The sequence below is a fragment of the Rhamphochromis longiceps genome, linkage group LG1 (genome assembly GCF_057381845.1).
Source record: "Rhamphochromis longiceps isolate RC_006_pf linkage group LG1, R_longiceps_female_GT1.1, whole genome shotgun sequence".
NCBI classification, from domain to species: domain Eukaryota; kingdom Metazoa; phylum Chordata; class Actinopteri; order Cichliformes; family Cichlidae; genus Rhamphochromis; species Rhamphochromis longiceps.
In genome coordinates, this window is record NC_140557.1 from 15,386,975 (window position 1) to 15,414,471 (window position 27,497).

General features: G+C 38.9%; 2 protein-coding genes across 3 annotated transcripts; both read right to left on the bottom strand.

The window, feature by feature from the left end:
• Positions 1 to 224: 224 nt before the first annotated feature.
• On the bottom strand, positions 225 to 21,334 carry cnsta (consortin, connexin sorting protein a). 2 transcript variants are annotated; one of them, XM_085397107.1, is made up of 13 exons: positions 21,241 to 21,334; positions 16,856 to 16,951; positions 16,319 to 16,720; positions 13,538 to 14,256; positions 10,897 to 10,927; positions 8,973 to 9,059; positions 8,114 to 8,195; positions 7,207 to 7,228; positions 6,912 to 6,969; positions 5,559 to 6,115; positions 4,861 to 5,046; positions 3,492 to 3,645; positions 225 to 3,258 (listed from the first exon to the last, which is right to left on the bottom strand). In XM_085397107.1, the coding sequence occupies exons 2-13, from the start codon at positions 16,872 to 16,874 to the stop codon at positions 3,050 to 3,052; spliced, it is 2,526 nt and encodes an 841-aa protein (XP_085253233.1). In that variant the 5' UTR covers positions 16,875 to 16,951; positions 21,241 to 21,334; the 3' UTR covers positions 225 to 3,049. The 2 variants fall into 2 exon arrangements, with proteins under 2 accessions (XP_085253233.1, XP_085253149.1); XM_085397023.1 differs by having other exon boundaries at positions 6,903 to 6,969.
• Positions 21,335 to 21,704: 370 nt separating this feature from the next.
• tfb2m (transcription factor B2, mitochondrial) lies at positions 21,705 to 27,463 on the bottom strand. The gene is made up of 10 exons (XM_085397204.1): positions 27,308 to 27,463; positions 25,946 to 26,255; positions 25,309 to 25,498; positions 25,048 to 25,139; positions 24,745 to 24,898; positions 24,332 to 24,480; positions 23,946 to 24,035; positions 23,783 to 23,842; positions 23,406 to 23,554; positions 21,705 to 22,763 (listed from the first exon to the last, which is right to left on the bottom strand). Exons 2-10 carry the CDS (start codon positions 26,231 to 26,233, stop codon positions 22,574 to 22,576), a joined length of 1,362 nt encoding a protein of 453 aa, XP_085253330.1. The 5' UTR covers positions 26,234 to 26,255; positions 27,308 to 27,463; the 3' UTR covers positions 21,705 to 22,573.
• Positions 27,464 to 27,497: the final 34 nt, after the last annotated feature.

The following is a 27,497-nucleotide window of genomic DNA, read 5'->3' on the forward strand; positions in this document are numbered from 1 at the left end:
AATAAGCAGTAAGTTGCATGAAAATAAGCAACCGGTGTGTGTGTGTGCATATTTTTAAAAAGAAAAACACCTTTTGGTTTGACTGGTGTCTCTATACATATTGCTTCTATGTGCAATTTGGGACCATAAAAACTTTAATGAATTTATAATAATGCTTTAAAATAAAATAAAAAAATTAACTATTGTTACAACACAGAGATAAACACTTATTGTTATTATTTGTTTAGTTATTTTATTGAAATGGAGAAACTTTCACCACATCTGGCACACTAGCATTTTGTTGTTCTCCTTAAAAAAGAAGCCAAAAATGGAAGCTCTCATAAAAACTCTTTTAAATGAATATAACATGTGGGCTAACAAGGAAGAGATGTTCTTTGTTTTTAAACAAAAACAAAAATCTGTGAGAATAAAATAAGAGACTCAAATGATCCATAAAAATGTTTTTAGTGGGACAAAATTCATGCACAGAACTGTGGAATTTCATTCATCTGTTTTATAAGATTTTTCTGCAAAACCAACAGGGGAAAAAAGACATGATTATTCATATCATGCTTACAGATGAAACATCTGTACCAATCGTTGCATCAAAAAGGTGATACTGACAGCAGTAGGACAAACTGCGGGGCAAAATAATAAAAACAGAAACAATCTTCGGCCTAGATGATGGTGTTCAGAAGCATTTGGGAATACATTTTTCTGTGGAATCAGGTAATCTGATGCAAGCTGACAACATGGAGGGGAAAAAGATGCATTTGTTTCTCTTAGCCACTTACACATGAAATCCCTAATTTTATTTTAATTATAAATAATTAAACTCATCTGAAAGATTAAATAAGATGGTTTCTGAGTGATCATCATCTGAACCAGCCAGATGACATGTGCAAATAAAAACAAGAGTGAGTCTGCTACCCCCTGTGTCCTGGAAAAATATCCCCATATCCTTAAAAATCAATCATCAGGGTTTTGTGAGTGACATAAAGGACAGAGAGTATTGTTTTGTCTATTAGGGATGCATAGGTAAGGTAGGAATCGAATTGTCCGCCTTAAACAGAGATTTGCTTTCTTCACTTCCTGAAAAGATTTTAGGATATGTGGTTTTTCCAGGACTTTTATGGCATCCACTACTACAATAACCAAAAAGAAAAACAGCCAATAAACAAAACACCAAACATTGCATGTACACATTGAAATAACAAGGCAAAATTGAAATTAAGCTGTAAAACTGATTTCAGTAAGACTAAAATGTGCTTTACAATGAGCAGAACATAAGAGTTAAAGCACTGGTGTGAGAATAAAGGGTTGGTTTCATTCACAAATTTCTCTCCATGTCAAACCAGGACTCAAAGTCATCAAATGAAATGGCAAAAATGTTATCTAGTGGACTATTACGGAAGACTGAGAGTAGTTAAGTTATTTTGGAAGATAAGGGGAAAAAACCCCTGAAAAAATAACAGAGCGTGATGCCCAGAATCCCTAAAAACACACAGGCAGACAGTGCTTCATATGATCCCATCAAAACCAAGGCCTGAACAAATTACATACACTGAGCAATTATTGTTTTCCACATAATTATAAAAAGGTCTCCTTGTTTACTTAAATATTTCCACACCCACTTAGCAGTCGAGTGTTTTCTGTTCAAGTGGTCTGTGCAAATATTTAGTGGATATTTTGTTTTATTAAATCAAGTCTGCATTTAGAACTGAGAGAATAATGCCTGTAGAAATATTGCAATATCTTAAAAAAAAAATTGTACCGATCTTATGTGCAACAAGTTAGACATCCATTCAACAATATGTACAGAGGCGCACTGTGTTTCTGTACATGTGCTACACAGTGACAGATCTGCCTCAATTAAGTCCGCAAACTGATGTCTGCTCACTGTTAACCCGCTGTTGGTATTTTACACAGAAGAGGGTGGCAACAGGACAACCACATCAAATATGTACAGGGAGAAATAGAAAGCTGCACAGCTAACAAAGATGCAGGACTCAACCCATGAAAATATATATCTACATTTTTCATTCATAGCATGAAGGCAAACATTTTGCTTACCCTTCATTTAAATACACTAAAGTCAATGCAATAAAAAGGACATGTGAGGGGGGTCGGAGGGTCATTTTTTTGACTGATTTATGCCATTTTCCTAATAGAACATAGTTGATGTGACTGTTTCCCATTAGCAGCTCAGTTATGACAAATACCAAAATACCCCTTCCTCTCAGCATATTTTCTGACAATATTCAAATATCTATACATTCATTCAAAACTTTAAGACATAATTAAGACGTAAAGATTTCATTCCAAGTAGGAGACCACAGAAAAATTTGTTCTTGATAAAATTTTAAAAAAGAAAGAAAGAAAGAAAGAATAAAAGAATAAAAGCAACAGCAGTGGTTGCAATGTTATTAAAAATACCCACTGGGCCTCTTCCCATTTGTGCAGTGTGTCGAGGGCATCTATGTGCTCCCTAGTTAACAAACTGCATGTGTGTCTATGCAATATTTACATTTACATGTGTTACGTGTCTCAGGGAACTGATTTTGGGAGAGCAGTGTGAGCAAGTTTGTATCCAGTCATGGTTGATTATCTGTCAGTAATTTTTAAATGGAAGTATTCTAGCTCTCTGCAATTTTATTTTTAGCTTGATAAATTAGTACATATTTAATTTGGAAAAGATTGTGAAGGGCTGCAGTTCAGTTATTTTTCTGTTCAGAAATAAAACTGACAACTTTATTTTGCAGTCTCACTCTGTCTGATCACCTTTTCAATCTAGTGTTTTAAAGAGACATTCGACCTATGACTGAGTGAACTCTGGATCTGTAGTCACAGAGCATTAAAAATGCAGTGGAGCAGGCTTAGAAACGCCAGCTGTATCTGATATAGATGTTCAGACAATAACAGTCACTTTCCGCAGATAAATAACAGATAAATAACAGATAAATAGTGACTGCCTGGCACCATGACCACAAAAACATTGTTTTAGGAAGTAGCAGAGACTACATTGAACCTACAGTGATAAACACTAAGGTCAGTGGCTCCACATTTTCTGCTATGACCCAGGAGCAAACCAGTGTTGGATCTGAGCTATCCCACGCTGTATCTGATTAATGTAGAAGTCTGCATTTCTGGAGAAGTCCTGACAGACCGAAGACTGGGCATCGCCCAAAGCACAGTAAAGGGCGGTGCCCCCCACACTGATAAAAACAGTAACCAGGCAAAGCAGGAAGAGGAGCAGGCAGGAGTCGCCACTGCCGACATCTACAGAGAAAGAGATACAGAGAGTTATAGAGATAAATACACAGGATTAATGTGTGCTGGAAATTTGCTGGAATTCGTCAACTATTTTAAACACTCTCACAATGGACTGCCACAGCTGGTGTAATTTAACCTGTCCAGTATTAGAAATGCAGCCACTGCTCTCTTACACTATTTCTGTGTTTATAGAGCGATACGAAACTTTAACCGTCAACAATAAAAGACAAAAAACATACCAGGCTCATAGTGGTCATCAGGAACTTTAAAGCGGACACGTCGTTTGGCAGTGGGCTTCTCAGGTCGAGGGTCTGAGCTAGAAGAAGCACTCACGTCGTCTACGCAGACCTTTCGCTTCTTTAATATGGAGACAAGGCCAGAGGCGGGTGATACCTGAGAAACATAAGAACAACCAGAAATGTTAGCCTGGGTAGACACATCAATCAGTATAAGCACAACTTATATTTACATCATTAAATCTTTTCATACTCTCAGACTGAGTCTTACAGAGCGTGCACCACACCAGCCATGTCCACCAGGTGGCAGCACACCACACAATCAGCAGTGCTGAGTTTTGAACCTTTTTGTCAGTGCTTCCTTGTGACAGAAGTTAAGCACATTAGAGCTTAGATGTTGCCAAGTACAGTGCAAAAGCTGTTCAAATACAGATTACAGTGGCAAATTAATTTTCATCCAGCAGTTGTGCTTATCGACGAGGTAATAATTATATCATCCAAAAGGGTGTGGTTCATGTAGGTCAAATGTTACAATTCTGCCATGAATGATAAATGTCTCATTTCATATCACCCCCACAGATAAGCAGTTTTTATTTTTATATGCATTATTTTTGGCGCTGGAACAAAAAGACATTGTATTAAATCAAACTAAAAAAACATAACAAGGTGTTGCCCTCACTACTGCCTCTGTTTTTTTCTTGGTGGAGAGTAGTTAAATGTCAAACTGGGTTTCACATCAACAAAATAAATCCATCACGGGTATCAGTAATGGTTAGGCAATGGCATTAGCTTTGTTTCAACATAGCAACATGCCTCTGACAATGGAGGGCCTAGAAGGGCAAACACAAACTGAGTCAATCCACACAGACGAGAATGTAAAATGTCCAGCAGACAAAATCTGTTTACAGCCTGGTGTTTCCACCTAATTTAACCTTTAATAAGACTGAACACAGATGCATTTTTTAAATTCAGCCTTTAGGGAGAAGTTAAGTTGCTGATTTGAATGATAGGAATTACATGACAATAACATGCCTTTCTTTTCATCCTATTGGACTAACAGAGTGTCCAAGAATTATCCAATTTAAGTTAAATGCCAACATTACATTTGTATACTACATAACCTAATGTACAAAGGCATCTGTATGTGTGCAATGCATCTGTACATTCTATCAAACTAAACTTGCTAGCATTAACTGATGCTTATAATACACCACACTGTTATCCAAATTTGCTCAGCGCTGGTTTCATCAAATCAAGATTTCAAAAAGCAGGGGGTGATTTGATGTTCGCCATGTCCATCTTTAATATACAGTCCATGCACAGTCACCGAAGACATAAGGAAATAGTGAATCTACTAACAACATGTACTCACCTCCTCTACAGTGATGAGTTTTGCCATTGCATCCAAAGAGGGAGCTTCTCTAATGATGTCAGCTTGGTCTAGATCATAGTCCTCCTCCTCTTCCACTTCCTTCATCTCTGCATGTGGTTCCGGCTGCTTCATGTGAGCCTCGTGAGGAAGGGTTACCTCGTGGTGCAGGGAGGCTTTAGTGCTCTCCTGCAGTAATAGGATACAGATATAACTTAAATGTCAATATACAGTTATGAAGCTGTAATCCATTTTGTTGCTCTGCTCTCTGGTGTAACACACTCTGCTGTAACACTGACTGAGTCCTATGAAAGCAGTGAAAACTGTTCCATTTGCTTTCGTTTTTGAATACTATTGTCCCCATAAACAAAGACAAAGGAGGCTGCATTTGCTTTAAAACAGGTTTTTATGGGTTTTTTTTGTTTGTTTATGTTTTTTTTTATGTTTGATCTTATTGAAACTGAATTGGCCAACACAAAGTACCAAAAGCAATGCAAACTTCATCAACGGAAGAAAACAGGTACTGACTGGGCCTTTTAACAGTGATACATTTTAGCAACCAAAGAAGGAACTCCTAGATAATATTAATAACAGATACTGACTGAACTGTGTAGTTCCTTTAACTGTTTCTTTAAATATATGTAATAAAAATATGTTAAAGCTAAATGAAGTGAGTCTTAAGTAGCCAAAATCATATATACCTGCGTCTCCACATGTAGCCTCTCCTGAGCTCGGGCATCCTGATACAGCTGTTGTATCTCCACCTCTGCCCCGCTGCACACAGTCTCTACTGGGAGAGTTTTCTGACTCACGGAGGACACCCCTTCCCTTTTCTTCTCTTCCCCTTCTTCCTCCTCTCCCTCATCTTCCATTTCCAAAGCCTCCGTTGCCTCTTCCACGTCACCCCCCTCTTCTTGCTCTTCTGCCTCTGTTTCCTGTGCTGGACCTAAATCTTGTCCCTGCTGCTCTGCAGGTTTGGACTGATCCAACTCTTCAGCTGTAGAGGGGTGCAGCCCGTTTCCTGAAATGGTGCATCCTGCCCCTCCTTCTGCCTCTCTTCCCTCTCTGTCATTGCCTTGCTCATCAGTGAGCTGAGATCCATGGAAACCATTTCTCCCCTCTGACTCCATTGGTGGGTGTTCCCTGTCCTTGCCGGAGATCTCAGGGGAACTGAGACCATCAGTCAAATTAACGGAGGGCATGACTGAACAAGAGGTGTCTTCAGCTCTTTGCTCCATCCCTCCTTCAACCTGATGGTCTGCATCAGAGAACACAGTTTTAACAGAAGTGAATAAAACCAGGCATCAGTAACACACTTAAAACCAACTTAAGACCAACCCAAAGCCTCTAATAAACTAATATAAATACTCATAAATAAGAATAGACTTTAAGTGTATACTGAAGTGGAAGCTCCTTGTATCTGACTTTTTACCTTAGAGTAATTGTTTCTTCAATAAGAATTCAACAACAGCTACACTAAACAGGTTTTCTTGATCTGATAACAACATTTTCATCCTTGCATTGTATCTCCTGTTTGAGTGTGTCACAATCGCAACTATGTCCAGTTTCTCTCTTTTCAATAGGATGATGTCAATACTTTGGAAATGACGGTTTTTAAATTTAAATTAATTCCTAGGACCTTTTGAAACACAGTAGAAGCAGAATAGAGATTTCTGCTTCTACAATTTAATCTGCTTTCATAATGTTTGAGGAAGAAAGGAAATCCTAACAATGGGAACACTTGTATGATAGAAACACTTGTATGTGTCTCACACACACACACACACACACACACACACACACACACACACACACACACACACACACACACACACACACTTTTTGAAATTCACACAGTAAAAAATTAAAACTAGGCCAAACTTTACCCTAATGTCTTATTAGTAACACAACAGTAAGTTGAGAATAATACTTTAAAGAGAATTTAAAGAGAGCCACTAGCAACATAACAGTGGTTATTCATATCATAGCTTAATACCAAACAGCATTCAAGTTAAATTATAACCATGCAGCTAATAGTCACTGACCTGACGTACATGAATGCAGAGCACCAACTTCCTCAAATTCAGCTCTCACGAAGTTCAGAGAAGCACACTATTTGAAACCGCATACACAAATTCTTATTAAAAAAATAATACACGTGTAATTTGTAACTTTATTTAACATTGTATTCTTTATCAATTTTACAAATTAAACACAGAACACGACAATGTGCGCCCTAAATACATAAAATGGATATTTCACTGATATCGCTCAGTCTGTGCAAAATATACATAACTTGCACATTCACTACCTGTCACTGACACACATACCAAAAATTACACGTCTTACCTCAGCATCTCTACTCCTTGGTCTATTAAAAAAAAGGAGAGAAACAAAGGAGCACTGACGATTAGTTCTTGTTTTTAGTAAATGAAAACGCAAAATACGGATGACCCTTCTCTACTCTCAGTCTAATATTAGCCTGGACACATTTCCCTTGCTATTACAACGTGTGTTAGTAATACTGCATGTTCTTCTGTGTGTAATACTGCATGTTCTTCTGTGTGTGTGTGTGTGTGTGTGTGTGTGTGTGTGTGTGTGTGTGTGTGTGTGTGTGTGTGTGTGTGTGTGTGTGTGTGTGTGTGTGTGTGTGTGTGTGTGTTAAGCAGAGTGAAACCCTAGCAGTGTGATGGCTCAAATGTCTGAAAGTGCAGCAGCAGCGGACAGGGGCCATATGTTTTATCTATCACTGCAGTGCACATCACACACTAACATATTCATGCTCATAGTGATTCAAGCAGACACGTATATACACAGTCATATAATGTAAAAGGCTGTGTGTCCTGCAAGCATTCTACTCTGAGTAAAAAACTAAACAGCAAGAAGGGGTTTCATTTCTCTGGTGAGGGACACTTACATGAGCCAATAGCACTGCAGGACATATTTTACACAGTCCTCCGCTAATAAAAAAAGAACTCAAACAAAACACACACTCATTATCACAGAGGCGCAGACGATAATAATGTCTGCGCCTCTGATTTGGAATTTGATTTGGAATCAACTGATAATTGTATTGTGAATTGTACTGCGTGTACTGGCTGTGTTGTTATTGAGTTTTTGTGACATCATTGCATCGTCTAGACTTAGCTGACTAGATCAATCAGGGCTGATGTAGTTCTAAACAGAACACCTAGTTTAGATGACATCAAAGACGAAGCTAAAAATACAAATATCATGAAAAGAAGTGCATACTGACCGATTGTGTGTCTGGCAAATGTGTTTAAGACTGTCCAGATGTTGAGCTGCCAGGTCAGAGGGCGTCGTTTTAAACTGACTCTCTAAGATGGAAGAACACACAGAGATAGAGTTAGTACCAGCGTGTTACTAGCAATATATGCTATGTAAGAAAACAAATAAAAACCGGCTTATAACTCTACATGTGACTTGATATTATGGTGACTGAATCTATATTAAATATGTATTACTGTATATGACTGAAGTTTCCTGGATTTCATGACAGTACAGACAATGCTCCTGCTCAGCTCAACCAGGACACATGTGTGCCTACTCTTCAGTGCTTAGGTTGAGGGCAACTGGACTTTTTTTTTTTAAATGTTCATGAAGATGTTTTGCTTCCCTTTCAAGAACCTTCTTCACTTCTGTACAATCCACCATATTGTATTAGATATGCAGATAAGTGTACTTACACGTTAGAGAAGCTAAGTCTTTCGAAAAGGTTAAATACTTTAGTGAAATGAGACAGATTTAAATTTAAAAAGACGGCAATTTAAATTACAGCTCTCTTCCCATTTTTTTTTAGATGAGTCTGCCTAAAGCACTGCTCAGAGGCATTACCAACATGGCTCCTGAGTGGCAAGACCTGTTCTTATGAGGACTTTAAATCATACTGTGAGGCTGTTTTAAGCATGCGTGTTGATGCATGCAGTGACAAACACAATATTCAGTAATACAGCAACCTTGCATGTCTCCATGTTCATTTTTAAACATTATGAGCACTACTTTATTACAGCTTCTTCCCTGATGCTTAGGATTGAAGAAAGTGTTTATTACTAGCATGACCCTACAGGTCAACAGGTGTGTGCGTTGTGTGTTACCCCACTGCTGCTGAAGTGCATTCAGGTTATCCAATACTCTCTGGTGATAGTCTCTCTCTAGCTGGATGCACCATAACGCCCGCTGGTCTGAACACCACAGGTTAAGAAATGTAAAAAATAAGTAAATCAAAATTCCGCACATGCACATCATCACACCACACTGGGAACGCTGAAAATTGCAGTAACTTTTAAACTCTTGTGGCTATCTGTTTGAAAACCATTAGAGTTGACAAAAGGGTATTTCTGGGGGAAAAAAAGGACGACAGAGAGACAGAGAGACGAGGACGGAGAGGAAGGCCACGAGAGACAGAGGGGGAACGCAGTGCACGATTCTGTCTCATGTTTATGGATATGAGCAGCGAAAACACAATCCTTCTTTGACGTGGCTCAATGCTTTCTCTCTCTCTCTTTCTAACTAACCCTCTATACATGCATGACATAGCTAAGCTGGCTTCCCTACTCTTTGACACTTTCTGGTTTTCCCTCCCACTGTGTATCTTTCATCAGATTAAACCTCCAGTTCTTTCTCAGTCATGCTCTTCTGCCTTTCATCTTCCTCTTACTGTTTGACACTCAATCGTCATTGACTCCAAGTGCATTTTTGAGTTTTCTGTCGGTGAAGTATTCCCTGTGTATATGTGCTATATGGAACTTATTCAGTCCACGTCTTGAAAAACAGGCCAACTGTCTGCACAATGAACCACTACAATAATAAGCAACCATAACGAGTATTTTCAATGAGTAAGCAAAAAAAAAAAAAAGACAAGAAAATGAAGAAAACATAATTATAAAATACAGACTTGACACTCAAACAATCCTGAAATTAAACTGTAGTAATAGTAGAAGTTCCACTGCTGCAAAATTAGCAAAAAAATTTTTAAGTGGTTTTTAATCAGGTTTGAATGATTCTGAATTCTGAATATGCTGTTTTATATCACAGCGACCATTGAAATTAAAGTCATTTCACAAATGCTTCAATAACTAGAAAAAAGCATAAAAATGGCTGACACGTGGCGAAACTTGCTTCTTTCTTCTTCTTCTTCTTCTTCTTTTTTTTAAACTAAAAGTGCTCTTCTTATCCCTCAAAAATCTTATGGCGTCATGCACTAGCGTAAAAATGATCAGCCAATTAGAAAACTTACAATGCTATAGTTTTTCTAACTCTATCGTATGTTTGTGCTTAGAAACTTGGATGCAGCACATTGACAGGTAGAGCCTGGTCAGTGCTCTGTATACGGTTTCTTTGAAGAGGCACAAATACACAGCAATGGTAGCCCAGATGACAAGTTTTACTACTGTCCATGCTGTTCTTAAATTGTGAAGTTGGGAGGCTGGTAGAGATGCTATAACTTCATGAGTGGGAAATTTGACCCGAGTGGGTGTTCCCATTGAAAATTATGACTCAGAATTTGGGATTTCCCACTTCAAATGTGTGAGCTGCATGTGCAGCAGACTGAGGTCAATAAAAAATAATTACTAAATGAAAGACTGAAAGATGGTGAAAGACTTCCCATTTATTCATAAATAAAAAACAATGCAAAAATGGAAACTAGTAAAAACTCATCTGTCCTTCTCTGAAAAGAATATTCTTCCAGCATTACATTTTTCTTGTCATGTCATGAAAGGCGACTGAAGTTTAAAATTTAGAGCTAATCTTTCTTTGTGTTTATCTACCTCGTAAACCTTGAGGCTTTCTTTGAAAGCCAGCTCAGATTTAAGCACGATTTCACTCTGATTCCTCCACACTTCCTCTTTTCATTTTTGCCTCATTTAATCTGTCTCTTCCTTCCTTCTTACTGTTGAGTCACATCTGCCCGGACAAGCAGGCAAGAAGCACACAGGAGAAAAGTGTGAGAAACATTTTGCACAAGTCAAAATAAAACCTGGCCACCCCATCAACACACCAACAGGACCACAAGGATACAATCTCCATGAAGGACAAAGGCCTCAGCAATCTGTAGAGAGAGAGATTACAGCTTTTAATAAAGTGCATGTTGAGGAAACAGGTTAAATTAAGGTTTAAAACCAGACTGAAACTAATCCTCACGTAGAGGGATTCCTCAACATGACACAAGTGTCAAAAATTTCCATATAGAAAACTAGAAAAAAATTATACAAATATGCAATTTAGAAACACAATACAGTACAGAGCTGTCCTTCTACTGCAGCAATAAATTCTATAATCATTAACCATGCCATTGAAGAAAAACATATAATCTGCTCTTTGTGACACACAACAAAGTAAGCTGTTAGGTCAGTCACACAAGTGAGTGAAAATGAGAGAGAAAAGAAAAACAGCAAGGGAGAAAAAACGAGAGACCATGGTCGACACTCTACCTCTTTTCAGTGTCTCTTGTTCAGCTGATAACAGAACAGGAGAAGTGTGTAAGAGAAAGAGAGAGCGCGAGAGGAGGAGGAGGAAAGGAGGGCACAAAAAGCTCTCGCATTTCTAATGAAGTGCGGGGTGGTGACGACTCAGTGACCTTTTCTAGGTAACTGTGCCGGGATGGTTTAGATACAAGAGGAGCTTAAAGCTGTTTCCAGTCTCTTCTGCAAATAACCATCCGTTGCACCAAAAATACGGATCAATTTAAAATGGATTTATTTGTCCCCGCATCAATTATGACTAATATATAACATATTCACTGACATAAATAATTAAAATATACTTCTCCTTAAGTTTTCATTGTTCTACTTTGTGAGCAAACAAAGAGCGTTTAAAGATTATACATATACTGGACTGTCTAGAAATTACTCCAAGGATGTTTCTCTGTGGTTAACACACACACAGTCATCTTTAGACTTTGAGCCTCATTTGTTTCTCCTCATTGCTCGCTGCTTTCCTTTTCTGTTTGTTGTCCTACAATTCATATTTATGCTAATGACACTGGTTTCAAAGCTGGCAGTCATTCATGACCCCAGCCTTTCTCTCCCTCCCTCATTTTTACACCACCAATGATGTAAATCTCCCACTACAGAGGCATGTTTGCTATGCCATTCCTCCATTTGTCCCTCCCCAACAAAGCCAGAGTATGTTCCCCTTTAGTAATTCTGTTGATCTGTCAGCAGGGCAACACAAAAACCAATAAAGTGGCGCATGACCATTGTGGCAACACTAGATATTGCTCTTTAGAATTATGGGATAGGGTAAATGACTTAATGGAGTACTGCACTCTTCAAGCGCCCTTTCAGTTTGCCAATCCAGTTTTATCTTAATCAGCAGCTAAAACTTTGAGCGGCTTTATAGTTTATAAATTGAACAAAGACAAATTTAAGATGTTTAAAATAGTAACTTCTATAATCATTTTCCCAGTGGGTGTTATTTTTGTAATGTAGACAAAAGGTGTGTGCTCATGAATGAAGTGACATTAAGTGTGAGCTCGCCCATGAAAAGCCTAAGAACTTTTCCATAGCAAGTCCAAAGGGGTAGCGATGCCCTGATTGACCAACAAATGACCTGAATTTGCAGATTCTGAGCATTCTCAGACCTGACTGCTGATCGGCCAGTCAGCCTCACGTGTCCAATGGCATGCTAGTCCCTTTCATTTATGTGTGATTGTCGTGTACACACTCACAGTCATCTACTAACATGTTGTGGAAGCTCTTCACTGTAAGCGAAGACACAAAGTTCACGAAACTAAGGTGTAGGGCAACCACCACAATAACGTTCGTACCAACAAACCTAATCAGACTAAAGAGGCTATCAAAGGAAAGCTATCCAAAGCTCAGAAACAGCCACAAGCCAGCAGCCTCAGCACGAGCAACAGATCAAAGCAGTAGTGATGAAAATGACAAAAACCGAGTTTATCACTTCACCAGATGCCCCGATATCTGGAGAAGTAAGAAACATACGGGTGATGTAAGTAGCTGATATTTGTTTTGCTATATAAATCTGCTGCACCTGCTTTTGTTTGTTTTGTTCATAGGAAGCAAAACAAATGGTCCCCACTTACTCACTGTGAATGGTTTTGACCTTTACCTGATCCATTCGTACACGGGCGTGATCAGTCTCAAACTTTGGACTATGTAACTAGCAGGGTAAAGGCCACTTAATGTTTGATCCACCTGCTTCTTCACTGCAACTGCCAAGAAGTGATGTCTAAAAAAGTTTGAGGCTCCAGTGAATGTGTGAACGCAGATGTAGACACCTGTTTGCCTGGAAGTAAAAATAGGCTGGGTGTGCCTTTTAGAGATATTTAATAATCAAACTGACAGAAATATTCAAACATTCACACACCCTCAGGAGCCGCATGTTCAATCATGCAGGTCTGTGAGGGAGCATCTATGAAGATAGAAACACTCAGGATTTGTGTGTTTATCTAGTGTGCATGAAGCTTTTTAGTGTACTTAAATGCATACCTGAATTTTAGTTTGTGTGTCACTGAACACACCCCTGCTTTAGGGTACAAAGTGCCACTGCAATTATGAGGTTGAGTGATTTATTAACAACTGTGAGAGCAAAAGTTTAGAGAGACTCGAATGAGAGAAAGCAACAAAGTATTTAAGAGCAGTGAGTTCAAATGAGACGCAATCAGTGATGTAAGTGGCAGTAGTGTTTGCAGTACCTGGTGAAGGGACTGTGGAAGGTGGCTGTCATCTCCTCTTTGTGCCAACTGCTCAAGGGACTCCAACAGAGCACAGCCTGGAATAGATCCTGAGGCACAAGCGGGAACTGAGAAACAAGTGGCCACTGGAGTGGAGGTAATGTATTCCTGATTTGATAATGAAGGTCCTGTGATGGAGGTGGAGTCTGTTCCAGTAGTTGTAATCCCCATGGTGAAGTTGAGGGGCTCTTGGGATGCACTCACAGCGGATGAGGCAGTGGAAGTGTTAAACTTTGCTAACTCAGTTAACGTAAATGTCTCTGTAGCTGAGGTGTTATATCCTGCATGTGAACCGGTAGACCCTCTAGCACCTTTTGGCCCACAGTTTAAGGCAGGCTCCGTGGATGAGGTAAGTTGTTCTGTAGTGAAGTTTGTATTTTTTGCTATTATTTTAGTAGTTGCTGTGACACATGTAGGCTCAGTGCCTGAGGTTAATATTTGCGATGTACAATCCATCGGCCCCGTACTGAAAGCAGATCCATGTGTGCAGGTGATAGACGCCGTGGAGTAGGCACCTGATCCAGTTTTTGACATACGAGTGTCCATTTCAGCATCATTCTGGATCGATTCCACTGAACCGATGGGATATACGGTTTCTGGACTGCCCGCTGGAATGACTGGGGATGTAGGCTCTGGACTGGTTCCAGGACTAAAAGGATAAGGATTCTCCAACAGGCTCCCTGTGGATGTAAATAAAGAAATTAGCAAACAGGAAGAAAGATAAGAGGAAAACAGACAATTACTGAGGAACTGCAAATATGCCAGTGTGTAAAAAAATTTAAAATCAACACGTTCCTCCAGAGAAGCAAACTGATTATGAGTATATAACCACAGTCATATTTTAATCACTTCAGAAGACATTAAGTTCCTTGAGACTTACCCTAATGACTTCTTCCCTAATCTTAATTCTAACTCTAAAGACAACCATATTATCTTATTTACTGAGTCTTCATCTTAAAATTTAATGATTGACATTATAGGAACTGTTATATCCTTACAAAGCAACTATATAAACAGACTGTTTCCCCACAATTTACATAATACAAATACATTATGGCAATATATTATCCCTGTTATTATTCCATCAGTGCATGAACACACACACACACGCACGCACGCACACACACACAGTTGTAGATAAGTCAATGCTGGCTGCTAGCAGGCCTTAAGGCTTACAACCAATAAACACACAAATGTAAATATGGGAGCTGTGCTAAGCTCACAGTTTTGCAGTGGCTTGCCGACACAGCTGTTTGTGTGTTTGCAGCATGTGTGTGTACGCCAATGCAGGAGTGAACAGGAGTGAACTTGTGAGCTATCAAGTGGTGTTACTCTGTTTTGACACAGACAGTGGCAGAAACTTTAAGTGTGCTTATGCCTTACTCTCTATTTGGAAGAGGATCATCTATTCTCTAATGTTAAGGCCAAGGCACTGTCTACTACACTTCATAGTTTGTTTTTCTGAGCCACTTTAAGGTCATCTTCCATTTGATATGCTTGTTTTTTTGTTTGCTTGTTTTTTACATGTCAGAGTTCTTATTTCCTTTTGTTTAATGTGAGCCATTTGATTTATTTCACTTTACTGTATTCGACTACACTTTTCACACAAGTTTTGTATTTTATTTAATATTTTACTTTTACTTGCCTTTAATTTTTCTATTTAATTGAACTCTTGTTGTGTAGCGTTACCCTTATTGCCATGTTTTATTTTATATATTATACTATTTTTTAACATTATTTATTTGATCTATTCTATTGTATTTAAGCAATTTTGGGATTCAATATTTTGTCTTCTACTTCTTTTGTCTTTCTCTTAACTTATTCCTCTACTCAGATACCCTCCTCGCTCTACATGCAGCCGCCCTCAATTAGATTTGTTCAGGTTCTCTTTCTTGAGTCACTTTTTCTAGTTACATGATCGATGACATCATCACCCCCAGACAGACTGACCTCAATCCAATATGCTGACCACTTAATGCATTACACCAAAGGCATTTAAACAGTAAGCCTGATCCTGAGCAGAACGCTGGATTCTTCTTGAATTGTTACGCAGTAATACTTCAAACACAGCCTCTACACACTAATATTACTGAGTGTTTAGTTAGCATTTGTGAAGAAGTGTTGCACACCTAGCATTTACATGCTGAGATTGTAGGCAGGAAAACATTTAACAAACTAGATTACACTTCTAATTAAATAACTACTTTTTATAATACTTAATTTGTGTGTCACACTGTAAACTGGAATTTTTTAAATCAATTACGTGCATAACTTTTTTAAAAAAAGGCATTCCTGGATTGTTAACATGTTGGAATTTCTGTATTTTTTTCATTATTTGTTAAGTAGCTTCTTTAAACAAACTGAAGGATATACTAGTGGCTGTGATTTGACCTTTTGGGAGTAGACATTGACTTACATTAGTGTGGCCAGATTTTAAAGTTTAATAATAATTTTTAACAGTAGATAGACAAAAATTCTGTAAAAATAGACTAATGTCAGCAAAATCATAAATAAAAATATAAATAAAATGTATCCTCTTTGTTATGATTTTTCATTTAGTCACTCCCTCTGCCTACAGTCTTGCTTCCAGCAGCTGCGTTACCAATTTTACTTGAGTGATGCCTCCACGGTGATGAATCCTGTTTAGACCTGAAGTGCCTTCCTGGTGAAGGCTGAGGACACTGTTCTCAGGAACAGAAATAAGATTCTGTGATTATGTGTGCAGCTCATTGAGTCTCCTACCAGTTTCTGAATATGAAGAGTCTGTCATGGGAGTGTCTGGAGACTGGCAGCGATTTAAACAGCTCGACTCCGCCGATTCCTCCTCGTCATCGTCTTCCTTCATCGCTTCATCAATATCATCTTCCTCTTCCTTCTCTTGGTTTCTTCCTATGCATCCCTCCTTTCCCAGTCCCATTTCCTCTTCCTTCTCATTGTTGTTAAGACCGATTTTTTGGATGGAACCACATCTTCCCTCATCCCCATTTTGTGAAAGAGAGACACTTTGAGTTGGCGTGAGTGTGTTTGTCTCATTGAGGTTTCGGGTTTGAGCAGTGAGGGCTTCAGAGTTGGGTAGGTTATCACAGAGGTCCACCCCGCCCCCCTGAATCTGTGACATTGCTCCACCCTCCCTCTCAAACTGATCTAAGAGGATAAAGATAAATCAAAAATCAGCTGAAATTCTTACACAAAACAACTGAATTCTGCACAGTATGAACCTCTACACTGGTTCATCACATCCAATTTGTTGAACTTGTTGGACAAGAAAAGAATTTTAACCTTCATCACCATGATCCATTGAGCTCCACCCAAACAATGCTTGACCTTTGAGTTTGAGGGCCAGTGCCACCTTTTGGAACAAGCCCTTCTTCAAGCCTGCAGAGATAAAGGAGATAAGACAGAGAATAGGCATAAAGTTAAAGAAGCAGAGACCATGTTAAACTCCACTGACAGTGAAAGCGAGGAACGGCAAAGGGATGGACACAAACAAGTTTGTCATCATTCCCAAAGATTCAAACAAGCCATACGGCTTAAACAGGAATGCGTCAGATGCAACACTCCTGTGTACACCTACGTGTACGGTGGTAGATTAGATGCGTACAAACAAATACATTCATTTACATAGCGATTACACGATATGAGTTGGAAGACTGCTCCCTTTTCCCTTTAAGAGACAAAAACCTGACAGAAAAAGCTGAAAACTTAAATAGAGAAACAAAAATGTGTCCTGCCACTGGGTGGCTTGAACTCAAGATCTCTTCCAGGGCCTGCTTCTCGTCCTGCTGAGGTAACAGACTTCATGTATCACTGGGTTTATAATGCTGACATGAGGAGCAGACTTAGGGTGCCTGTTAACAGCCTGACAAATTATTTTTGCCATGCAACAGATGAACGAAGACCTGGATAAATGCAGCTTAAAGTTGTTGTTTATATATATATTTTTCAAATGAATTAATGAAAAAGCTGGTAACACTAATGTGTGTTCGTAGAGAAGACGCATTGCTGTCCATTCACAATATGACATAATTTGGTTATTAAGACATCCAAACAAATACAGCTGCATTTAATTCCTTCATTACAATAATCTGATCTACACCGCACACTTCGTAAGACACAGCCTCTAGGTCTCTATGTGGAAACTACAAATTTGTTTGTCTATGGTTCATTTATTGCCCTTGTGCTGTGACCAGTTTTGATCCACAACATGACATCTGGGTTTCAGCTATGAGAAAACTCTAGAAAGAAAAAAATGCCCAACTAGGGATTTAAATGCTAAATTATTAGGATTAAGGTGTAAAAATCTCACAATCTGACAGTTCTTCAAATACCAATTAAAATTGGACAACAACTGAGACACCAAGTGCAGACTAGAAAAAGAGAATAGAAAAGACACAATAACATTTACACAAGAGCCGGAACAAATGGAATAAAGGATAAATATCCCAATCCCATAACATATATAAGGTCTATATGAGGCAAATCAAGCTGCAGAGAAATCCAAAGAATAGTAACACTACAAATGGCCCAAAAGAATGACCCCTTTCTGACAGCGTTTTACAGATTTCTGGTTTATTGTTGTATGCACTTCTGAATCGATGTACAGTGGCAGGCGACTTAGTTTTACTAGCTTATGCATGTTTAGACGGGAACAAGACAAACAGGCATGTGTGACTCGTATATTTGTTGTTACTTTGCCATGTTTTGACCACAAATAACAGTATTGTCTGCAAACAAAACAGCCACTAATACTTGTTTCGTACCCTTCCTGTTTGGCACGCGTTTCAACTACAAGCTCAATGCAACCAATCTCTGGATATTACCTATACTCTCTAATGTCAACATAAGAGGTCAGCATTCAAATACTGTGAGAAAACAGCTCACACAGAGCAAAAGTACTGATAAATTGACATTATTAGATGATCTAGAGTCAGGAAGTGTGAATAAGGAGCAAAAACTGACTACGAGAGAAAAAGTCTGACTAGCAAAAAGAAATTTTCAGCACATATTTCTTATTATTTTCATATAAATTGAAAAAAAAATGGCGCCCCTTAAGGCATTACTGGATGGGCAGCAACTTTGCCTCTGGTCACCAACCAACATTTTTCACCATTTTTTGACTCAGCAGAAAGATAAAATCTCAAACCTCAACAAAATGGCTAATAAAAGCCTATCTCAGTGGAATAAGGCTGTCCTGGTTTCCTGCAGCACTAATTATTCTTCCTGTAATTCTGCATTACTCTGGCAAAGACCAAACATTTAGAGAGTTAAAAGGGAATGCGTGGATAGACACACCAAACATAACTCTGATTCCCTTCTTCCATGAAATTCCTCATGGACGTGTTTGTAAAATATGGTAACAAAGAAGAAGCATGAGTGAACCAATCAGCACCGCGATGTGCTTTCTACAGATAGAGGTGAAATCCTATGGGATGCTGCACCACCCTGTCTTTATGTTGCATCCGCTCTGTATATTTAATCAAGAAAAGAAACCTTCTGTATGGGAAACAAAGTGTGCTTTAATATCTCTAAAAATAATAAAACTCCTTAAAATCACACTGAGACACAAACAGCGCTGTTACATAATTGTTGAAAGCTCTGAATGTCCCTTTGGTATACAGCGTTAATGCCCATGTACGGTCTTAATGTTTTCATGCTTCAAACAAACATCTGAGGCATTAAAAGATAAAACAATCACCAGCCTAGAGAGAAACATGGATAGCTGATGATGTTTAAAAAAACAAGAGTTGCCTTTTTTTTAATCACTATCTGTTAATGCACCTCTCCCACTGAGTCATTTAGCCATAAAACCATCCATCCTCTCCTCCTTTGTTTGGGCCTTACTCCACAGGGGGACCATGAATTATGAAAGACAAACGGAAAAGGGAATTCAGCCAAAAGGACAAACACAAAGGTGTAAGAAGACACAGACCCTGTCCTGTGAAAGGACCACTGCAAAGACATGAGACCTGCAGCAGTGATAGAGACAGGGGAGGCAGATGGCCAATTATGTTGACCTATAGGTTTTGTATACAATGTAGCTAAATGCATCTAGTCACCAAAAGTTGGGGATTAGTGCTGGCCACTTTTCCAGTTCAGAGCAGTCTCTTTGACCTGCGACTGAAACACTTTAGGGACCAGCCCAGGCCACTGGATAGATTTGCAATGGAATTGTAATAATTTCGTTTCGTTCATTGGTTACCTGTTGGTTAATAATTTTAGAATGGACTTTAAGGTTTTTTTAAGAAGGCCCGCTCCGAGCTTGTACAGAAGTATATTTCAGATCTTCTGACACTACACACCCCTCATCATAACCTCCATTCTGGCCATCCCACAATTTCGGCTGAGATCAACAAGGGTAATAGAGATTTTTCTGTTTGAACAACTATTCTTTAGAAGAACCTCACTGTTTGTCGAGCTCACTGTCATCTTTTAAATTCCTCTGAATGACATCTTTTTATAAACAAGCTTTTCCCACTATGAGTTATCATTTTTAATTAATTTATTTATTTGCTTTTAAACCTACTTGCTTTTTACCTATTATTCATTTGTAATTGCATCTATTTCCCCTTTAGGTTTGTGCTGCACGTTTCCCTTTTATCTTTTCTTAAGTGTTTTATTTGTCGTTTGTTTCCTAGCTTGTCCTGTAAACCTTTTTATTTTTGAAGGTGCTAAATAAAGACAATATGCTTATCAAGATGCAATTATTACTTAGTATTATTTCTAAATAGAAAGTTAAAAGTATTTCCAGAGTTTTTTTTTTATGAATTGTTTGAAATATAAACAGCACAATAAAATAGTTCTAAATACAAAACTTTACATGTGAGTGTTTTGTTCCTTTTTTATTTTTTAGATAAACTTTGGTCTGCAATGCATTTACTTTTTAAAGGTATCGCATCCTATTGATCAATTATTCGTTTGTTTGTTTTTTAATATATGTTTTTCATCGGATTACATGGGGGGGAAAGCAGGTCTGGGTCGCCTTAGCGATGTGTATATGTATATATGTGGCCCTATAGGTGAAAATGAGTTGGACGAGCCTGCTTTAACCAATGTGTTGTTAGCAGCTAACCTAATTAAACCTAGCTCGACAAGTTGGTTAATATTATACCCCCAGATATTTAAGCTAATGTTATCCAGGCAAGACATAAAATAACGTGGAGCACATGAACTGCCAGCAGACAGGAACAGTCACTTCCCGTTTTGACACGGACTTCGTAAAAATTAGCTGATTAGCAATTGTAAGTTGGTTATTTAACCGAATATTAGATGGGTTAGATGACAGGCTAGCACACGTTAAATGTAAATTAGCTCGGTGGCAATGGTTACACTTGATTTGATGTTAACGTTACGCTTCATTGCGGACTAGTGCCGCTTCGCCAAACTGCTCGAAAATGAGAACAGCTTATAACCAACTGTTTGTGTTAGACCCACAGACTGTTAATATGCAGTAACTAGTTAGACCCGTTTGCTATCGATACTTGATGCTGATGTGACAGATTGGTTTTCGTACATGTTGCTATTAAGCTAACGTCAGCTAGCGCAAGCAGAGTACATTAGATCACCTTTGAAACGCACACATACGTTGACGTTACATAAAGGAGCTAGCTTGTAAATCAGCTGACATTAGAAACAGCGACGGCACAGAAGAGAGACATGACACTTACGGCTGAAAAGGGTGGCCGAACGATAAAAACTAACATCTGACACCTTGCCGGAGATGTTGTGAAGACTGTCACCCACAGGCAGCAGCAGCCAGGGGTCGTTGCTAACGCTGTCATCGTCGGGCCTGTGCTGCATTGTCGCCATCTCGTGTCTTTTCACTGTTAGCACAGTTCTGTCCACTATCTTCTGCTCTTGTTTTCATCCACAGCTACCTGACTGCATCGAACTGTAGACTCGGTAATAAAATAAAATCTCTTGTACCTCGTCCTACACAATGAGAAAAATCCCCCCCTCCCTTTTCTGTCTCAAAAAGCTGAAAATGTCATCTGAAATAGCACCTAACATTTTTATGTTATTGTGATAGATGAAAAAGTATGTGCACAAAGACTGACGCTTTTTGCCATAAAAAACAAAAAACAAAACAATTTTAGCTTCAATTCATGCTCATCAGTTGGGAAAAAAAAAATACTGTAAAATTATTTATTTCATTTTTTTGCTACAGATGTATTACATAAAACCAGACACTTGTATGAGGTATTAGCACATTATTGTATAAACAAAACTAAAATCAACAGGTTTTCAATGATCAGGATAGCAAAGTAATTAATTTAGTCAGTCCAAAGCATCTACACTGGTCCAAAAATAAAACAACACTTAAGCTATTTTTTTTTCCTCCACATGTGAAAATTCTGATTTAATGATCAGTTTAGAAATCATCACATTCACAGCTCACACAGTCCTGAAAACATGGCATTACACACATTTTAGCTTATGGACTTGCAACTGATTACACAAAAATATACAAGACAGACGCCACTCAGCACTCCTTGATTATGTATCAAAACCTTGGGGGTTTTGTTCAGTAAAACTGCAGCGGTACTAGTCGTCGATTACAGCACATGCAAAATTAAGAAATTTTGTATCCTCTTTTGAACAAACCCATTTGGGTGTTAACAGAGATTCTGGTGATAACGCAGAAACGTAACTGTTAAGACAGTTTTTTTTTACTTTAATTACAGTAGCATTTTCCCCCTTCTCTCATTGCTAAAGACCAAGTGTCATATTTAAGTGCGTTTCTCTGAAATCGCCCCTCTTGAGAATCTCACTTTATCGAAACATTTGGCGTCCTTCCTCTGCGGCCCTGAAGTTTGTGGAGTTTGTCAGTCACGTTTAAATCATTTCAGTAACAAATACAACTGTGATAACATCACAACTGCATCTCCAAGTTCTGCCACATATTATATTATTATCATCATCTATATTACATAATCAGTATAGCACACGTGTTTGTATGCACACTGTAAATCATACATATATGGTCTGTTTGTCTAGGTTTTAGCCCCAACCCTCCCTCTGTGTGTTCTCCAAGATTTCTTCGTAAAGCCAGCTCTGTGTGAATTCCTGGCTCTTGTCCATCAGCTGGAACAGTCTAAGATACTCCTCTGGAAAAACGTGGCCTGTCAGTATGTCCTCCGACATGCCCATCTCTGATAACAGTTTACTGCCACTGTCTGGTGACCAGAGACTAGAAAACAAAAAAATAAGAGACACAGTAAGGAATAGCAAAAGAAGCTTAAAACCACTCACCAATGATTGGCAACTAACAGATTCTGTCCACTGTTGTTTTCTTTAAATGGAAATGGTCCTAACTTCTGTAAGAAGCACTAAAGGCATGGTGTATTACAGTTGAAGAGACTGCACAGATAATACTTGCTCAAACTGTCCTAAATGTTTCCCCTCTCAAGACAAAAACCATCCTGTGTAGCTTATAAATCCTGGAACTGCCCAAATATTTGAAACTTTCAAAGACATTTAAGACTTTGACAAAGATTCTGCAGAAACGGATATCTCTGGATTAAATTATGGTACTTTTCTAAGGTAAGAGCATCCACCCTGGAATAATCAAATAATCAGTACACTTTGGTTTATGTTATTAATAGCACAAAGGCTTGTTTTGTTGAATTGGAAAGAACGTTGGCAACAACAAAAAAAACAAACAAAAAAACAAAAGCTCTCAAATATGTGGAAATGTAGGGGTTTTTTTTCAAAGTAACTAGACCGGTGTTAAACTGGTGTGTGTACAGTTGTTACAGTAAGAGCACATCTCTAATACATGTGCAATATTTTGGCTATTTAATCTAGACAATTCAGTGTGTGCACTGCTTACTTGAGCCTGTCAATGAGCTTGACCTTCCTCTTTGCCAGACACTGTTTGATCATCATCAGTAGAGTTGATGCGTTGGAGGGAGTCAGTCCTGCAGAGAACAGATCTGCCCGTGGGCGCAGGCGCACCAGGCACAGGTGATCATTTGGAAGCTGAGGAGAGGACGAGGGGAAATGTCAGTGCGCCCCAGGGCAGCTGTGGCTACAATGTAGCTTGCCATCACCAGTGTGTGAATGGATGGATGACTGAATGTAGTGTAAAGCGCTTTGGGGTCCATAGGAACTAATTAAAGGGCTATACAAATACAGGCCATTTACCATAAATATAAAATACAATCAAGGTTACCCAATTACAGTTATTGAGCCTATTCCCTTCCTTACCTTGCCTTTAGAGCTAGGTACGCCTTGCTTTGATGACACCACAAATGACTCCCACGGCACCTACACAGAGACAAAAATAACAAACATTTCTATAAAACATCTGTTTAAATCACTGGTTTTTGCCCAACTGCATTAACAGAAAGTGCTCTGCCTCATACTGTACCTTATGCAGTAGCTCAATCTCACAGGCCATCTGCCAGAGGACGCCAAAGGCTCTGTAGTACATCATTTCACCAGGGCGCGCCACCAGTTTCTGATGGAGAGATAACAGTTGTTGGATATTTTACACAAGGATTAAAGAAAGTCAGATTAATGATTAATGAGTGAGCAGACACTCGTCGCAACTACAGGTTGTGTTATCAGCATAAATATGATAATGCAGGGAAGACTAGTACAGATGCAACTTAGCTTAAAGCTGCCCCTGAAAAACATCAGGAAGTACAAGAATATGTTTAATCTACATCATCCATCCAATTAACACAAAAATACAGGCTAATTTGTACTCTAACAGTCATTTCTACACAGCTTAAAATACTGTTGTTCAATTACCAGGTATTCCTTCTCGCTTACGAAGAGGTTGAGCTCTATTCTTCCATATCTGTAGACAGACAGCCGCTCAAACAAAGCATAAACCATCTTCAGCAGCATGCCACGCTCATTACGCTGCGGCAGGATACCCACCACCTTCACTGGGATGTCTAGACAAAGGCATTTTACCAAAAGACACACTTTAATGGGCTGGTACAAAACTCATGCAATGCTGTAAAATGTGTTAAAAGCTGTAAACAAAGTATGAGCTTATTCCTTTTTTAAAAATATATATTTCAAGACTGAAAAAGTTCCTGTTATGAAATTTTTAAATTTTGTCTGCTCCAATTAGGATTCAAGGCACTATTGAGCACAAAAGTAAGTAGTTTGCAGTGAGAGGGGGAGGGATAAAAATCCTTTATGTTTTTCCTCACCATCAGTCCAAGCAGATTCTGAGATTCCCAGGTCAGTGAAGAGTTTATCGGTGAACATAGCTGGGGGTTTCACATTGCCAAGACCAATGGGGTCTAGTTTAAAGTAGTCACAGTGAACTACTTCCAGCTGACCATCAAGCCGGCCTTCTAGCTCCTAGAAAGGGGAACATTTATTTGTGTGGATTATACATCAACGAGAAATATTAACTGTTGACATATGACACTTTACAATTTTTAGGTTAATACAAGGGACTTTGTAAAGATACAAAAACCAGTATTATGAGATGGAGATGTTAAAGTTACCTGCAGGTCATGTAGAAAAGACCTATCACCTTCAAGAGCAACAACTCTCTGAGCTCCAGCATTTAACAGAGTCCTAGTCAATACCCCAGGACCTGAAAAAGACAAGCACAAATGCATCAATAATAAGAAAGTATAACATTTGAATATATCAATGTGTTTAAAAAATTACAAAAACAAACAAACAAAAAACACTAAGTTTGTCGTCATCATCTGTGCAGAGATGGAAGAATGCTGCACAACACTGTAGAGATAAACCCATACCTGGATTACATTCAAAGATAACAGTTTTAGCATCTTGTAGATCAGGTCCTAGATGCTGTGCTACCAGATTAGCCAGGTCCGGGTCCACTATGAAGTGTCTGATTTTTTTGCAGCCCTGAGCCCGTCGTACATTCTCCTCTACCTCCCCAAGGTCCAGGAAATCATACTGGCACAGAGGACGACACTGGCCCTGTAAGAACACACAAATGCACACAGTGGGTGAACAGCACTGTCAGTATAAAGAGCTCAAGTTATACTAAAAAACTTGAGTTGTTTTCAGGGCTGAGTTGTTTTTCATTATTTTATGAAAAAAAACAAAACAAAAAGCAACTGATGTATGCATGCATTTTCCAGGAACGCATACTTTTTTGTACACATTGAGTGGATCAAGTAGCCTTAAAAAGCTACAACAACCTCAAATCCAGCAAAATATGCTGATTTTGTGCAGATTGTATTGTACCTACAGGAATGCAGATACTGTCAGATAATAGCAGTAAAAAAATAAAGTTGATCATAGACTACAATGCTACATATAAGTATAATAGATACAAGTATGAAAGTGAAACATACAATTACAACCAATATAAATGCAGTATACGGCTATCGTCTTCAATCAGAGCCGAAATAAATTATCTACCTGTACAGCTACAGCAGACAGGTTCCTGTGTGCGAGTGCAGAAGAAGGGGACGTCCTTTCTGAACGGGGCTGTTGAGAGTTTGGACCAAGTGAGGGCCGACCAGGACCCAAAGACAGGGAGTCCAGACTGTAGGCCCTCCTTTGAAGCACAGACACACCAGAGGCACAGAGGCTAGAGGGACCCACAGGGGTCCACACTGCCTTGCTCAAACAAGATTGACCTCTGACAGTATGGCAGCAAGCAGAGCGGAGCAGTAGCTCCACCACTCTGCAAATCTGGGTGGACATGGTGGATGACCTTTATGAGAGGCTACAGCACAGAAGGAGAAAAGAAGAATCACAATAACTATAATGACATGAAATATTATTAAAGGCAATAACACATTTGATTTTAGGGCACACTCAAGGTCACCTTATGCAGAAGAGTTAAACACATAAGTATAAAAAAAAAGAAAATATCAAATCAATAAAACAAGTTAACATATAAAAAGGTGGAAGACATTAAGAGTAAATATGCTCGTTTAAACAGGTGCATTTTCAGACAGGAAAGGGAATGGCATGGATGGACTTCAGAGGAAAACCAAAGTAATGAGTTGCAGTAATCGATGCCAGACGTTTCCAAGGTGTGAACACTCAGGCTCTTAACCCCACAGGGATGAAGGAACTGAGAAGTTTTCAAAGGGGAGGGAAAAAGTGTAACATTTGGAAAAAAGTCGGATTTGGTGCCTATGAGGGGAACCTCTCAAAGACGCTGGAGAACAAGGATTAGATTTCCTGAAGGCAAATACACTGGGGCGTGGGTGAGAGACCGGTGGGAGGTTTGGTAGACCGTTAGAGCTTTGTCAGAAACATAACTATGGAAATTGATATTAAGTTTAGGGAAGATGAGACAATAAGGGGAGAAAAAAACAAAAAACATACGTACAAACACGAATACGTTGTAAGACTAAATGTCATTTCTCACACATTCTTCTTTTACCTACTCTTGCTCAGCTTGGTGGTCAAATACCCAATTTCAAGAGTGTATAATAAAATAATCGACCGCTAGCATAGACAATTTCACGATTGCACTGGCAAACACCGGTGCACCCTAGTCAGAACAATCCCATCTGATAGCACGTGGGTGGGTTTTCATAAGCAAGCACACGTGCTGACTATTACTTAACCTTATCAACATCACAGTAGAGTTTACAGTGGAGCTCACACATATTGTTTAATTGTCAAAAGGGCGCAAAACAACCTGAACCCGAGAGACATTTTTAAAACCTAAAGTTGTTAGCCGAGAGGCTAGCAGTGCGCTAGCTACCTCTCTTAAAGCTATCATATCAAACGGTTATGTAATAGTGAAAAACGCGAGCATACCTCACTGCAGATTATCCAGCAGTTGCTTCAAATCTGAAGACATCCAGACTTTAACGTTTACTCTCGTCTATCTGCTCGCTGGAAAAACTCTGTGACATTGAACCCACCGCATCCTGACCTAACCCTGCGTGCCTTGTTTTTGCAACACTCGTGGTGTTAAAGACGCAGCTGCTTTCGTCACTGACAGGCG